The following is a 13,764-nucleotide window of genomic DNA, read 5'->3' on the forward strand; positions in this document are numbered from 1 at the left end:
CGAAGTGACGTCAACTGGCTGCAGCACAGCAGTACGCAAATGGGCTACCAATTCTGGAACACTGCCCTTCGTCGGTTGACTCCTTATTGCCAACTCATAAATGAGATGGGTTTCTTAGCAGGCTGATCTCTGGACTCTGTCTGACTGCCATTATCGTAACTCCTGAAAAAATAACAAGGCAAACAGTACCATGCCGCAGACACACATGGAAACAAGAATGAAACTGACCACAACTACGTTGGTAAGTCCGAGTGTAACCACGCTCTGCTACCAGTGATACCAGTGGCTGAGGGCCACAATTAAACTTCAAAATTTTAAAATATATCCATAATCTTTTAAAGGCAAAAGACCGCAATGTTTAAGCTTGAAAGATAAATTTGAAAAATAAATTTTGAAAAATTTTAAGAAAACAAAACAAATAACCATAAGCCTAAAATTTAAAATAGCTGACAACAGATAATTAAACACTGGTGGCACTCCCCACTCACTTCCAGACACACTATGGTGGAAATACTGCCTCGGACCCAACCGTGCAGAGGAAACACGCCCACTGGCTAAACAACATCTTTGCAACAGGAAAGAACCTACCCAAGTTACACAAAATAATAATTGAAGGCAGCCAGAAGCACTCAGCGAACCAGTTACACGTTGCCCGATGAGACGACTGACCTCTCAAAGCCAGTATGCTGTCAACATTTAAAATAACTTGTCAAAAGAAAACACGCCAACTACACTCACAAAGACTTGTACGACAACCTGAAAAATACACAACAGTAACTAAACTTGCACGAAGACAAATTGGGAGTCGATGCACACATATACACCTGACTCACGAAGGGTTGGTGAGCCAAATGCATCATCCTGTAGGATGACCGACCAACAATCCACCAAGACCGTGGACCGGCTCATGTGATGCATGGCGGCAGTGGTCAGGTGAGCCATGTTGACACAGACCTCACTGCTGCTCCAACCCGACTGCACTAGTGCCACATTGCCACTCCACGACTGGCAGGTTCGGACTGCACTGCAGACGTATTCCAAACGACTGGCAGACCTGAACTCACTACCCGAACTCGTGACGAACTACTTTATGACAGACAACAACAGGGAAGTAATAGCAGTCGAGTAAATATACTACGAGAGGGATATCGATGTGTGCTGCTAACACCACTCACGGTCAGGCAAAGCAGCAACTCAGTGACAGCAGTAATTTAAATTAATGTAGTTAGGTGGAAGTATGTTAAAAACAAGGTGTGAAATACATGATGGCGGGAACACGAGCCACGCACGGCTCAACAATATTTGTGATAAAAAGTCAAACAATTTCCTGTACTGGATAAACATGGAATTAGATTCTTCCATGTGAGAGAATCCACTGAAGAAAAGTCGGGAACATCGGAGATCCCAGTCACTAATGACATAAATCGTCTGGGTTTCCCTAGCAATTTCCCTAGCAACTCACAAATAATTCGCGGGGGTATGTAATTTAGAGCAAGTAAGGCAATGACAGAAAACAGATACAAATGATGATAACAAGTAATTGAACACAACACCTGCCACCGGAGTTGCATGATCGATTTACGATTGCATTTTCAATATGTATCATTTGGACCCAGCAACTTTGATAGACAATCATTCTTGGAAATTACCAACATTTTAGTACCCAGGGTGTTTCTATAAAATACAATCAAAATACTGTAACAGAATGTTTCCATAATTGCTGAATTGAGTGCTTTATGTTCGCTTCTAAAGAATGCTGCTGTGTGTGCACTTTGTGCAAAAGGTAGTATTAAAATCGTCGAAGATTTTGAAGGAAGGAAAGGTATGGCTAGTAAGTTACAAGTGTTTCGTGATTTCTGTGGGGGTAACTAAAACTAGATATTCTTTTGGATTGTGCAAAGGAAGAGTTTATAACTCAAATATCAAACTTTCATATGGAATGAGGTGTACTGGGAAGGGTAGAAAGGCAGCTCAAACATTTTGTGCTTTCTTGAATTTGCCCCCGCCTACAAGATTTGAGAAGTTCACACAGTTACTTCTTGAAAGTCTTGGTCAAGTGAGTGCTGTTTCAGTGAAGAAAGCAGTAGAAGAAACTGTTATGCAATGAAGGTGACACTGATATAGCTGCAGCCTTTGATGGGACATGGCAGAAGCGTGGCCAGCTATCATTGAATGGTGTTGTCACTGCAGCAACCCATAAAATGGAATGGTGACTGGCATAGACTGTGTGGTTGCAAAGGAAATAACCAGGATCATGTTTGTGTTCAGAATTTTTCTGGGTACAGTGATGGAATGGAATCAGAGGGAGTTCTCAGAATATTTCAAAGATCAGAAGAGAACTATGGTGTATGGTATGTGAAATACCTTGGAGATGGAAACTCCAAAGGGCTTTCAAATGTGATGGAAAATATGCCTTATGGAGGAACTGTAAAAATAGAAGAGTTAGTGTGTTGGTCATGTCCAAAAGAGGATGGTCACATGTTTATGTAAGCTAATAAAAGATATGAAGGGGGGAAAGCTCAGTGATGGCAAACCAATTGGTGGTTGGGATTGTCTCTCTAAGGAAGAGGTGGACAAACTGCAGCTCTGTTATGGTTTAACTATAAGAAGGGATTGAGTCAATATTGAGGCCATGAAGAAAGCAATATGGGCTACCTTTTTCCATAAAGCTTCTATGGATGACCATCCACAGCATGGTCTCTGCAACAGTAGTGTAGACACATGGTGTGGGTACAAAAAAAAGCAATAGCAAATGGTGAGACGTGCACACCATCTCTCCCTGCCATTTGAGGTATTGGAAGCAGTTAAGCCCACATACAGGGCCCTATGTGACACTAAACTATTGTCACGGTGCCCACATGGAAAGACACAAAATGTTAATGACTGTTTGAACCATGTGATATGGGAATGCCTGCCAAAAACTGTGTTTGTTGGTTTCAATACCATGAGATTAGGGTTATTAGATGCACTTATTTGCTTTAATGATGGTTTCAATATGTGACAAGCACTGATGGAAATTGATTCCTTGAGTGGCCAAAAATGGGTTCTTGAGGCAACTAAAGAGGCCAGAATAGCAAAGAGGAGCAATAAAAGGAAGAGAGAAGATGAAGAACACACAAACCAAGAATATTATGCAACTGGAGGGTTTTAAGAACAACAGAGGTGAATAACAGATGAAATGTACCTTTAAACTGAATTTCCCAAGAATCAAATTTTCTGACATGTTACTTTTATTCAAAGAAGAAAAAAACTATTTCAGCTAGAGGTCTGAAATTTTCGTGATATTTCGGGCTACCATTTGGAGAAAAGTAGACTACAGACACCAGCGTACTATCACCAAGAGGAGAAATATACCCTTATTAATTATAAAAAATTACAGTAATTTTGATTGTCTAATTTATCTATTTATAGTATAAAAACTATTGATTGAAATCATTCAATTTTAGTCTACTTTTTTAGATAACAGTGCCAGAAATGTGTGCACAAAGTTTTAAGCATCTAAAAAAAAGTAGTTAATAAGACTGCAAACATAGACTGGCAGGAAAAATTTTAAATTACTAACCGACATAAATGTTCATATAATAAAGTTTATATCAAAGCTATTCTGATTATTCTTATACCAAAATTTTCACCCTTAAAACACTTTCATTGCCCTAAAATTTCTTTGTATTCAGAGTTCACATTATGTAGTTAGACCATCATTAACTTCATGAAAATTCTTACTGGTTTTCCAGCCATTCACTGGCAAGTTACCTTAAGCGATGGCACTAATAATAAAGTACCATTACCTTGCTTAATGCTATTCACATTTATGCCATCTACATTTGAGTACTTTAGTAAGGAAGCACTTAATTAGGAAACTGCTGGTGCCTCCTCAGTTTTACTATATGGCCACTGTTTATCTGCTATTAGTAGCTTAAAGTTAACTTGACTACAACAACATTGTTCAAAGAAAATATTTTTTACATCTATAGATGAACTATGGACCTTGCCGTTGGTGGGGAGGCTTGCGTGCCTCAGCGATACAGATAGCCGTACCGTAGGTGCAACCACAACGGAGGGGTATCTGTTGAGAGGCCAGACAAACGTGTGGTTCCTGAAGAGGGGCAGCAGCCTTTTCAGTAGTTGCAAGGGCAACAGTCTGGATGATTGACTGATCTGGCCTCGTAACAATAACCAAAACGGCCTTGCTGTGCTGGTACTGCGAACGGCTGAAAGCAAGGGGAAACTACGGCCGTAATTTTTCCCGAGGGCATGCAGCTTTACTGTATGATTAAATGATGATGGCGTCCTCTTGGGTAAAATATTCCGGAGGTAAAATAGTCCCCCATTCGGATCTCCGGGCGGGGCTACTCAAGAGGATGTCGTTATCACGAGAAAGAAAACTGGCGTTCTACGGATCGGAGTGTAGAATGTCAGATCCCTTAATTGGGCAGGTAGGTTAGAAAATTTAAAAAGGGAAATGGATAGGTTAAAGTTAGATATAGTGGGAATTAGTGAAGTTCGGTGACAGGAGGAACAAGACTTTTGGTCAGGTGACTACAGGGTTATAAACACAAAATCAAATAGGGATAATGCAGGAGTAGGTTTAATAATGAAGAGGAATGCGGGTACAAACAGCATAGTGAACGCATTATTGTGGCCAAGATAGATACGAAGTCCACACCTACTACAGTAGTACAAGTTTACATGCCAACTAGCTCTGCAGATGACGATGAAATTTATGAACAAATAAAAGAAATTATTCAGATAGTGAAGGGTGACGAAAATTTAATAGTCATGGGTGACTGGAATTCGGTAGTAGGAAAAGGGAGAGAAGGAAACGTAGTAGGTGAATATGGACTGGGGCAAAGAAATGAAAGAGGAAGCCGCCTGGTAGAATTTTGCACAGAGCACAACTTAATCATAGCTAACAATTGGTTCAAGAACCATAAAAGAAGGCTGTATACATGGAAGAAGCCTGGAGATAGTGACAGGTTTCAGATAGATTATATAATGGTATGACAGAGATTTAGGAACCAGGTTTTAAATTGTTAGACATTTCCAGGGGCAGATGTGGACTCTGACCATAATCTATTGGTTATGACCTGTAGATTAAAACTGAAGAAACTGCAAAAAGGAGGGAACTTAAGGAGATATGACCTGGATAAACTGAAAGAACCAGAGGTTGTACAGAGTTTCAGGGAGAGCATAAGGGAAAAATTGACAGGAATGGGGGAAACAAATACGGTAGAAGAAGAATGGGTAGCTTTGAGGGATGAAGTAGTGAAGGCAGCAGATAATCAAGTAGGTAAAAAGACGAGGGCTAGTAGAAATCCTTGGGTAACAGAAACTGGATTTAATTGATGAAAGGAGAAAATATAAAAATGCAGTAAATGAAGCAGGCAAAAAGGAATACAAACGTCTCAAAAATGAGATCGACTGGAAGTGCAACATGGCTAAGCAGGGATGGCTAGAGGACAAATGTAAGGATGTAGAGGCTTATCTCACTAGGGGTAACATAGATACTGCCTACAGGAAAATTAAAGAGATCTTTGGAGAAAAGAGAACCACTTGTATGAACATCAAGAGCTTAGATGGAAACCAAGTTCTAAGCAAAGGGCGATGTACTTGAGGACAATATTATGGAAATGGAAGAGGATGTGGATGAAGATGAAATGGGAGATACAATACTGTGTGAAGAGTTTGACAGAGCACTGAAAGACCTGAGCCGAAACAAGGCCCCCGGAGTAGACAACATTCCATTGGAACTACTGACGGCCTTGGGAGAGCCAGTCCTGACAAAACTCTACCATCTCGTGAACAAGGTGTATGAAACAGGTGAAATACCCGCAGACTTCAAGAAGAATATAATAATTCCAATCCCAAAGAAAGCAGGTGTTGACAGATGTGAAAATTACCGAACTATCAGTTTAATAAGCCACAGCTGCAAAATACTAACACGAATTCTTTACAGACGAATGGAAAAACTAGTAGAAGCCGACGTCGGGGAAGATCAGTTTGGATTCCGTAGAAATGTTGGAACACGTGAGGCAATACTGACCTTACGACTTATCTTAGAAGAAAGATTAAGGAAAGGGAAATCTACGTTTCTAGCATTCGTAGACTTAGAGAAAGCTTTTGACAATGTTGACTGGAATACTCTCTTCCAAATTCTAAAGGTGGCAGGGGTAAAATACAGGAAGCGAAAGGCTATTTACAATTTGTACATAAACTAGATGGCAGTTACAAGAGTCGAGGGACATGAAAGGGAAGCAGTTGTTGGGAAGGGAGTAAGACAGGGTTGTAGCCTCTCCCCGATGTTATTCAATCTGTATATTGAGCAAGCAGTAAAGGAAACAAAAGAAAAATTCGGAGTAGATATTAAAATCCATGGAGGAGAAATAAAAATATTGAGGTTCGCCAATGACATCGTAATTCTGTCAGAGACAGCAAAGGACTTGGAAGAGCAGTTGAATGGAATGGACAGTGTCTTGAAAGGATGATATAAGATGAACATCAACAAAAGCAAAACGAGGATAATGGAAAGTAGTCAAATTAAGTCGGGTGATGCTGAGGGAATTACATTAGGAAATGAGACACTTAAAGTAGTAAAGCAGTTTTGCTATTTGGGGAGCAAAGTAACTGATGATGGTCGAAGTAGAGAAGATATAAAATGTAGACTGGCAATGGAAAGGAAAGTGTTTCTGAAGAAGAGAAATTTGTTAACATTGAGTATAGATGTAAGTGTCAGGAAGTCATTTCTGAAAGTATTTGTATGGAGTGTAGCCATGTATGGAAGTGAAACATGGACGATAAATAGTTTGGACAAGAAGAGAATAGAAGCTTTTGAAATGTGGTGCTACAGAAGAATGCTGAAGATTAGATGGGTAGATCACATAACTAATGAGGAAGTATTGAATAGGATTGGGAGAAGAGAAATTTGTGGCACAACTTGACCAGAAGAAGGGATCGGTTGGTAGGACATGTTCTGAGGCATCAAGGGATCACCAATTTAGTATTGGAGGGCAGTGTGGTGGGTAAAAATCGTAGAGGGACACCAAGAGATGAATACACTAAGCAGATTCAGAAGGATGTAGGTTGCACTAGGTACTGGGGGATGAAGAAGCTTGCACAGGATAGAGTAGCATGGAGAGCTGCATCAAACCAGTCTCAGGACTGAAGACCACAACAACAACAGATGTTAACTGTTATTTGTAAGTACATTAATAAGGGTATTTCAGTTTATTAAAAGCCTAGGTGACACTGGCAGATGAGTACACAGTGTAGCCCATGTGTGGCTACTACAACCACATGATTACCAATCAAAAGCCATATTAGTCTCTATCACTATCTACTTTACTGTTTGATATCAGATTTCATTATTGTAAGTTATTGTGAGTTGTGGCTGCTTACTAACTGATAATAATCCTTTTTCAGGTCACTCCTGCCACCCACGTCACCTAAGTTAATCGAGTACATTCTGAGGAGGCATGCTAAACATCTCAAATTTGCTGTTTTTAAGACTGATAGCTCAGTAGAATCTGCTGAAATGGCATGCCAGATTTTATCTAGGGTGAGCAATGTCTGAATTAATATTTTAACTACACACAGAAGCAAACCACTTTGGCAACCTGTGTCTGCAAATTATTCTCTTCCTGACAGCATTGTTACAGTCTTTCTGTACTTTTTTCTTTTACCATTTTCTGTAATTTGAAAATGCTGGCATGAATTTTGAATGATTTCTCCACTCACTTCCCATTTTGTGTATAGAGTTTCTCACATGCTGAACAATTAAGAGACTATATCAGAGGATACAGTTCTGGATACAGGTTTATGATCACATTGTACTTCAGAAAAGAACAGAACAAACTTCTGTAGTTTCAACTGATCATAAGTGTTGATGCAGCAACGTCTCTGCATTGTAGATTTAGTGTGTTAATAAATAGCCAAGTATGAGTAGGACTCGCATAATGTAAAACGTGACTACAACTTACACTTTATGTTTGCAAGCAGCAATGTTAGTTTATTATGCATTTTGACAGGTGATGGATGCACTGAATATCCAAATGGAAATAGATATTTTTATGTGATATAATTGTAATTTAACAATTGTCAGATTTTTTTATGGGAAGAGGAATTCCGCCTTATGCAAGACTTCCCCCCCCCCCCCCCCCTCCCCCCTGCACAACCACCACCACCCAAAACAGAAAAAAGGTGTCTTTTATAAGGCGGAATTCCTCTTCCCATTTCATTGCAAGCATGGATGTAACAAGAAGAACTGCAACACCACAAAATGATTCAGATTTTTACTTTATTTGTAGTGTGTAACCTTAGTTTTTACGGAATTTTATGATTCTAATTCAACAGAAAGTATTCTACAAATTTATGAGTATGAAAGAATGTGACATTGATTACCAATTCTTTTGACTGTATTGACTTACTTTTTACATTATGGATGGACAGTAGACTTTAGTATGTGACATAAATGTGAACTTGATTTGCCAAACTGTTTAAGAAAAAAAGGGTTCGTAAACGATGGTCAGCCAGACAGATTGATAAAAAATGGCAAAAAGTATTTTTTCATGTGATACAGTTATAAGTTAACTATTTTACATTTTTTCTTTTACTTGTACTCTAAGACCTTGCTTCTTGCCAAATTTTACAATTGTAGATCAACGGGAAGTATCCTACAGGTTCTGATGAGTGAGTTTTTGGCTATCAGAATATGTCACATAAGTGGCCATATCTTTTGATTGAAATGATTCAGAAGCTTAAAATTTTTCCACCTCCAAGGAACTATAGACCTTAATATGTGGCATGAATTTGAATGTGATATGTCTGCCCATTTCTGAGAAAGATTCTTAACAATCACACGGACAACAAAGTGATCTTCTAAGGGCTCTGTTTTTACAGACTGTAACACAGAACCCTAAAAATGCACCACTTGATGTCTAAATATCAGTTACTTCATTTTGCAGTCTAAAGGTAATAAAAAGGGGAATCTTCACTGATTGGTCTTAATCTCCACAGTTCATTTTAGTATTTTCTGGAAACCTTATCTGTAACCACTCTTGTTTACTTACCAACAACTTTTTATGGTTCTTTCAGTCTGTACATAAATATAGGGGGAGGGGGGGTATCAAATGAAAACTGAACAGCCTCCACAAGGGGACCACAAAATGGTTCCATACAAAAGCGAACACCACACATTTTAAGACATTTATCTCACTGGAAGATGAGACAACCAATTACTGTCACATAGAACGTGATTTGCCACCTGCAGGTGCATGACTGCATCCACTCTTGCACTTCCTTGTCTGACTGAAACTAACGCCCATGCAGTATTTCCCAACCACATTGCTGAAACTTAGCCATTGTCTGATTGGCAGTGTGGGAACAAACATTATCATGTATAAGAATGATTCCAGCCAACAGCATTCATGGGTGTTTCTCCAAAGTGTCTTCATAGGGCTACACATTGATTGTGGCTACACACTCTAGGAACTCGACAAGTAGAGGCCCCCTCCAGTTGGAGATCATCATGACCTTACCAGAATTTGTTGGGACAGCTTTGGATTTCTATACTGCGGGAGGGGGGGGGGGGGGGGGATGTTTCCACTGTCGGCTTTGCTGTTTGCACTCGGACTGTCAGAATGCTATCAGACAGAATAGTCCTGTTCCGCAATATTGCCCATTCCCGTGTGCAAAATGGATGAAGACCACACTTCAGTGATTTTGTTGGGAAACACAACAGCATCTCCCATACAGCCTGGATCTTTCACTGTGAGATATTCACATCTTTGGTGACCTGAAGAAACACACATATCGACATCTGTTTCAGTCAGATGAGGAAGTGCGAGAGTGGGTGTGGTCACGATCTGTCAGTGGCAGATAGCATTCTGTGAAACAGCAATTGATTGTCTCGTCTCCTAATGGGATAAATGTCTTAATGCATGTGGTGATTACTTTTGAATGGAACCATTCCATGGTCCCATTGTGCAGGTATATGGTTTTCTTCCATGTGAGAGAATCCACAAAGTTAAGGTTTGTGACTAGTTACTGAAACACAAATTTTACAAAAGAGCAGAACAATTTGAAGGAAAAAATATCAGCTTTAGTTTTTAAAAGTATTTCTTGAAATAGTGGAACTGAACCAAAAGAATTTATGTGTAAAAACTGTTAATTGTTTATTCAGAGCCTAAACCCATTTACTGTAATTGATCAATGGTTAAGGAAGAACTGACTTGAATTCTATCCTTTGCACTTTAGCTAAATTTAGGATTTGTCACACACATCATTACTTTACTACAATATATGCATCGTTTGGTTAAGGTGATGGATGAGTTATGTATGGTTCTTCTGTTTCTGTTTTTAGCTGGTAAACTGTTCTTTGAAGACACTAGCATTGATTAGCAGTGCACGGCCTGTGTTTTTGGATATGGACCAAGAATCATTTGTCTCTGCACTGACGGTGGTATTTGATCGGTCTCATTCCCTTCGGTCATTAGCTATAGATAACACACCCGTCGATGATCCGTCCTTGAAGGCGCTCGCTTCCAGCAGTTCACGTACACTGCAGCTACTGAGGATGAAGAGCTGTCCTCGTGTTTCTCCAGGTGGTAAGTCAGTTGCTGTATTGCATCTTCTGTTTCTGTAGAAGCCAAACATTATACAAAATTTGAATTTATAGTATATAAACAGTGAATTATTCTGTACTGACATTTTTATCTGACATTATTCACTTTTGTAAATATGATCAGCAGTTTATAAGCAAGGCAAAAAACTCTTAACAGAGTTCAAAAATGTTAATTATACACGCAAACACATATCAAAATTAGAAGGAAGTTGAGCTTTGGCCATAATTTTGATGATTTATTAACAGCAAAATCGATTTTTGATCACATAATGACCATTTTCAGTGCTTTAACATACAAATTAAAGCTCGTAGGCTCTGGTGTCTAGTTATTAACAGTAACAGAAGCTATGAAGTGATCGTAGCCAATTTAATCACCTCATCGTAAAACATCACATCATTTTCAACAATATTATGAAAAGGAAAGTTGCCACTCCCCATATAGCAGAGATACTGAGTGCTGTGCCATTTGGATCCTTTCCACCAACACCAACTTTTCTGGATTGCACAGGTGGGAACTTTCCCTGCTATATATCCTATATTCCCATAGCCCTCCTGGCCTCAACTTTCGTTAGTCATTGTCCTCTCCCATCAGCCCCTTCTCTGTTCTCATTCCAGCACTACACAGCCCCCATTCCTCCATTGCATTCAGTCTTTTTACTTCTCTCCTTTCCTTCTGTCGCCCCCTTCCACACCTCTTCCCTGCCCTCCACCTAACCTCCCAACTGCACACAGCTGCCCTACTCTCTTTCCACCCCATCCAGGTACGCTCCCCAACAGCACGTCACTGTTCACCACTCTTACCCTACCCTACTACTATCCCTCCCCCTCCCCACCACACCCCAGCATCCTCCTTACTCCCATCCAGTCACCACTCCCATCGCTCACTGGTGCTGCTGCTCACAGAGAGGCTACAATTGCCTGAGACTGCAGTTGTGTGTGTGTGTGTGTGTGTGTGTGTGTGTGTGTGTGTGTGTGTGCGCGCGCGCATGCCTGTGTTGACAAGCCATACTCTTGCACTGCCATCACATGTGCAGATTAGGATGATATACTTGAAAAACTGGACCACCACATGATTGACTATCTGTTTATACAAGGGAAGGTCAAAATGTAATATGCAACATTTTTTACCCACTTTGTCAGTGCGTTTAGGGATCTGACAGATAGAAGACCTATACCTCCAGTATTGTGCACCAGATGTTCGTTTGGTAGAATAGTACTTGGCCTGGAGGCACAAGTGTGAAGCAGTGAGGAGAGATGCTGCAAGTGATGTGGTCATCCCTGCATAAACCGTAACAAACTGTAGCTTGATTTTGGAGGACAGTAGAGCTGAGAAAGTGGAGCTGAGGGGTATAGGAAACTCCACATGGCCCAGAAAACATCTACAGATGGTGTGGATTGTTTGCTAAGAGCTTTGTCAGACTTGTTGATGAGGTAACCATTAAGTGCAACAACAACACAAACTGTCATAGGCATTCAGAAACTGACAACTTCAAAGGTTCATTTGTGAACTTATGCTGTGATACTGAATGTTTTGTACAGTACAGTGTACATTGCTGTGCACAGCAATTTCACTCTGCGAAAGTTGGTGCCCTCAAATACTGAAAAACCTGGCAGATAAGTTAGAGCAGAAGCCATCTGTTACTTTCTATGAAGACCTGTGCCAATTCAGTTTGTCCAGTGTCTAGTAGAATTTTCAGACTAAGATAAATGTTAGCAGTTATGTCCCAGTGCAGGCAGAATCTCATTCATAGACTTATGCAAGGAATTTGGGAGACACAGGGGTTACTGAAAGGTAACCGTCTCTCAGGGGAAAATTTGAAGTGTCCAATTCTCTGAATTACTTTAGCACCAGATATACATGCATTGTTTTATTATAAAGCATGTAGGCTTCACTTATTGGGGATGTGGTATTTTGATATGTTGATCGACGACTCCATAGAGTGTTGTGTGCACAACGACCATATAATAAGTAAAATTAGAAGGAAGGACAGCGTTGGCCATGATTTTGACAGTTTATTAACAGCAAAATCAATTTTTCACCACATAATGACCATCTTCAGTGCTTTAGTGTACAAATTAAAGCTCGGCACTGGTGTCTAGTTATTAGCAGTAACAGAAGCTATGAAAAATTGTTAACAAACCTTGAAATGTTACTGACCTAGTTTTTGTGCTGCTTAAGTCTGAAGAAATTTTATCATCCCAATCATCATCTTCTTATGATTATTAGGTTATTCAGAGTTTTAATAATGATGCACAAAAACACACTTGATTTTACTTCTCAGTTCATTCATATCTACTGATACTAAACTTATAATTATCAGCCTGCTCATAATGTGTCATTACAAATTTTACAACACAGGTCAGTAAGCTTTATAATCTATGAATGATCTCATAAATTTCACAAGTGGCAAAAGTCTGACGAATGTAGGTGTTTGTGCATTGAGTGATGGGCAATGACCAACTGAAAATCGCATAACAAAATCCAAACACTGACTAATGTATATGAAATGGATTTGCAATTGTGAATATGAACAACAATTAGCTATATAAGGGAATGACAACAATGAAAATCTGTGACGGATTGGGACGCGAACCTGGATTTCCTGCTTTGTGTGAGTGGCCACCTTAACCGCTTTGGATATCTGTTTACAACTCGTAGCTAAACCCAAACTTTTGTATGTTGCCACTCATTGTCACAACGTGTTCTTGTACACACATTGTGTAATTCCTGTACAGGAGGGAAGTTTGTAATTGAAAGTTACTGGCTAGTATCAGCAGAAAAATATGATATTGCAGTGCCATCGTTAAGTGTGCGTGTCCGGAGGAAAATTGAATTGCTCTTCTTAATAACATAGGCACTGCTGTATCATCACAATGACTTATAATATAACACTGAACATAAAGTGTACATTCATTGATGACCAGTTACCATCTGGCTGCTGCTTTGTGTGGAAAGCCTATATATAGATGCACATAGGACAAAAGATTACAAATATTAAAATACATGATGGTTTCTGTATTAACGAAAAAGACCGAAAATGGAAAAGGTACTACAATATATTAGACACAAAATAGTTTAAATTAACAAGGGTACTGATATCCACAAATTGGTATAATTTATGTGGCATAAGCTTTGGCATGTACAT

General features: G+C 39.6%; 1 protein-coding gene across 6 annotated transcripts in view; it reads left to right on the plus strand.

Moving 5' to 3' along the window:
* Nucleotides 1–13,764, plus strand: part of LOC126284979 (F-box/LRR-repeat protein 3-like) — a 246,079-nt gene that overhangs the window by 226,111 nt on the left and 6,204 nt on the right. For all 6 annotated transcript variants that reach the window (XM_049984264.1, XM_049984266.1, XM_049984263.1 and 3 more), the window contains 2 exons: nucleotides 7,420–7,555; nucleotides 10,358–10,601. In XM_049984264.1, the coding sequence (XP_049840221.1) occupies nucleotides 7,420–7,555; nucleotides 10,358–10,601 (380 nt within the window). The remainder of the gene's footprint in view (nucleotides 1–7,419; nucleotides 7,556–10,357; nucleotides 10,602–13,764) is intronic.

This window comes from Schistocerca gregaria, chromosome 8 (assembly GCF_023897955.1).
Source record: "Schistocerca gregaria isolate iqSchGreg1 chromosome 8, iqSchGreg1.2, whole genome shotgun sequence".
Lineage (NCBI taxonomy): Eukaryota > Metazoa > Arthropoda > Insecta > Orthoptera > Acrididae > Schistocerca > Schistocerca gregaria.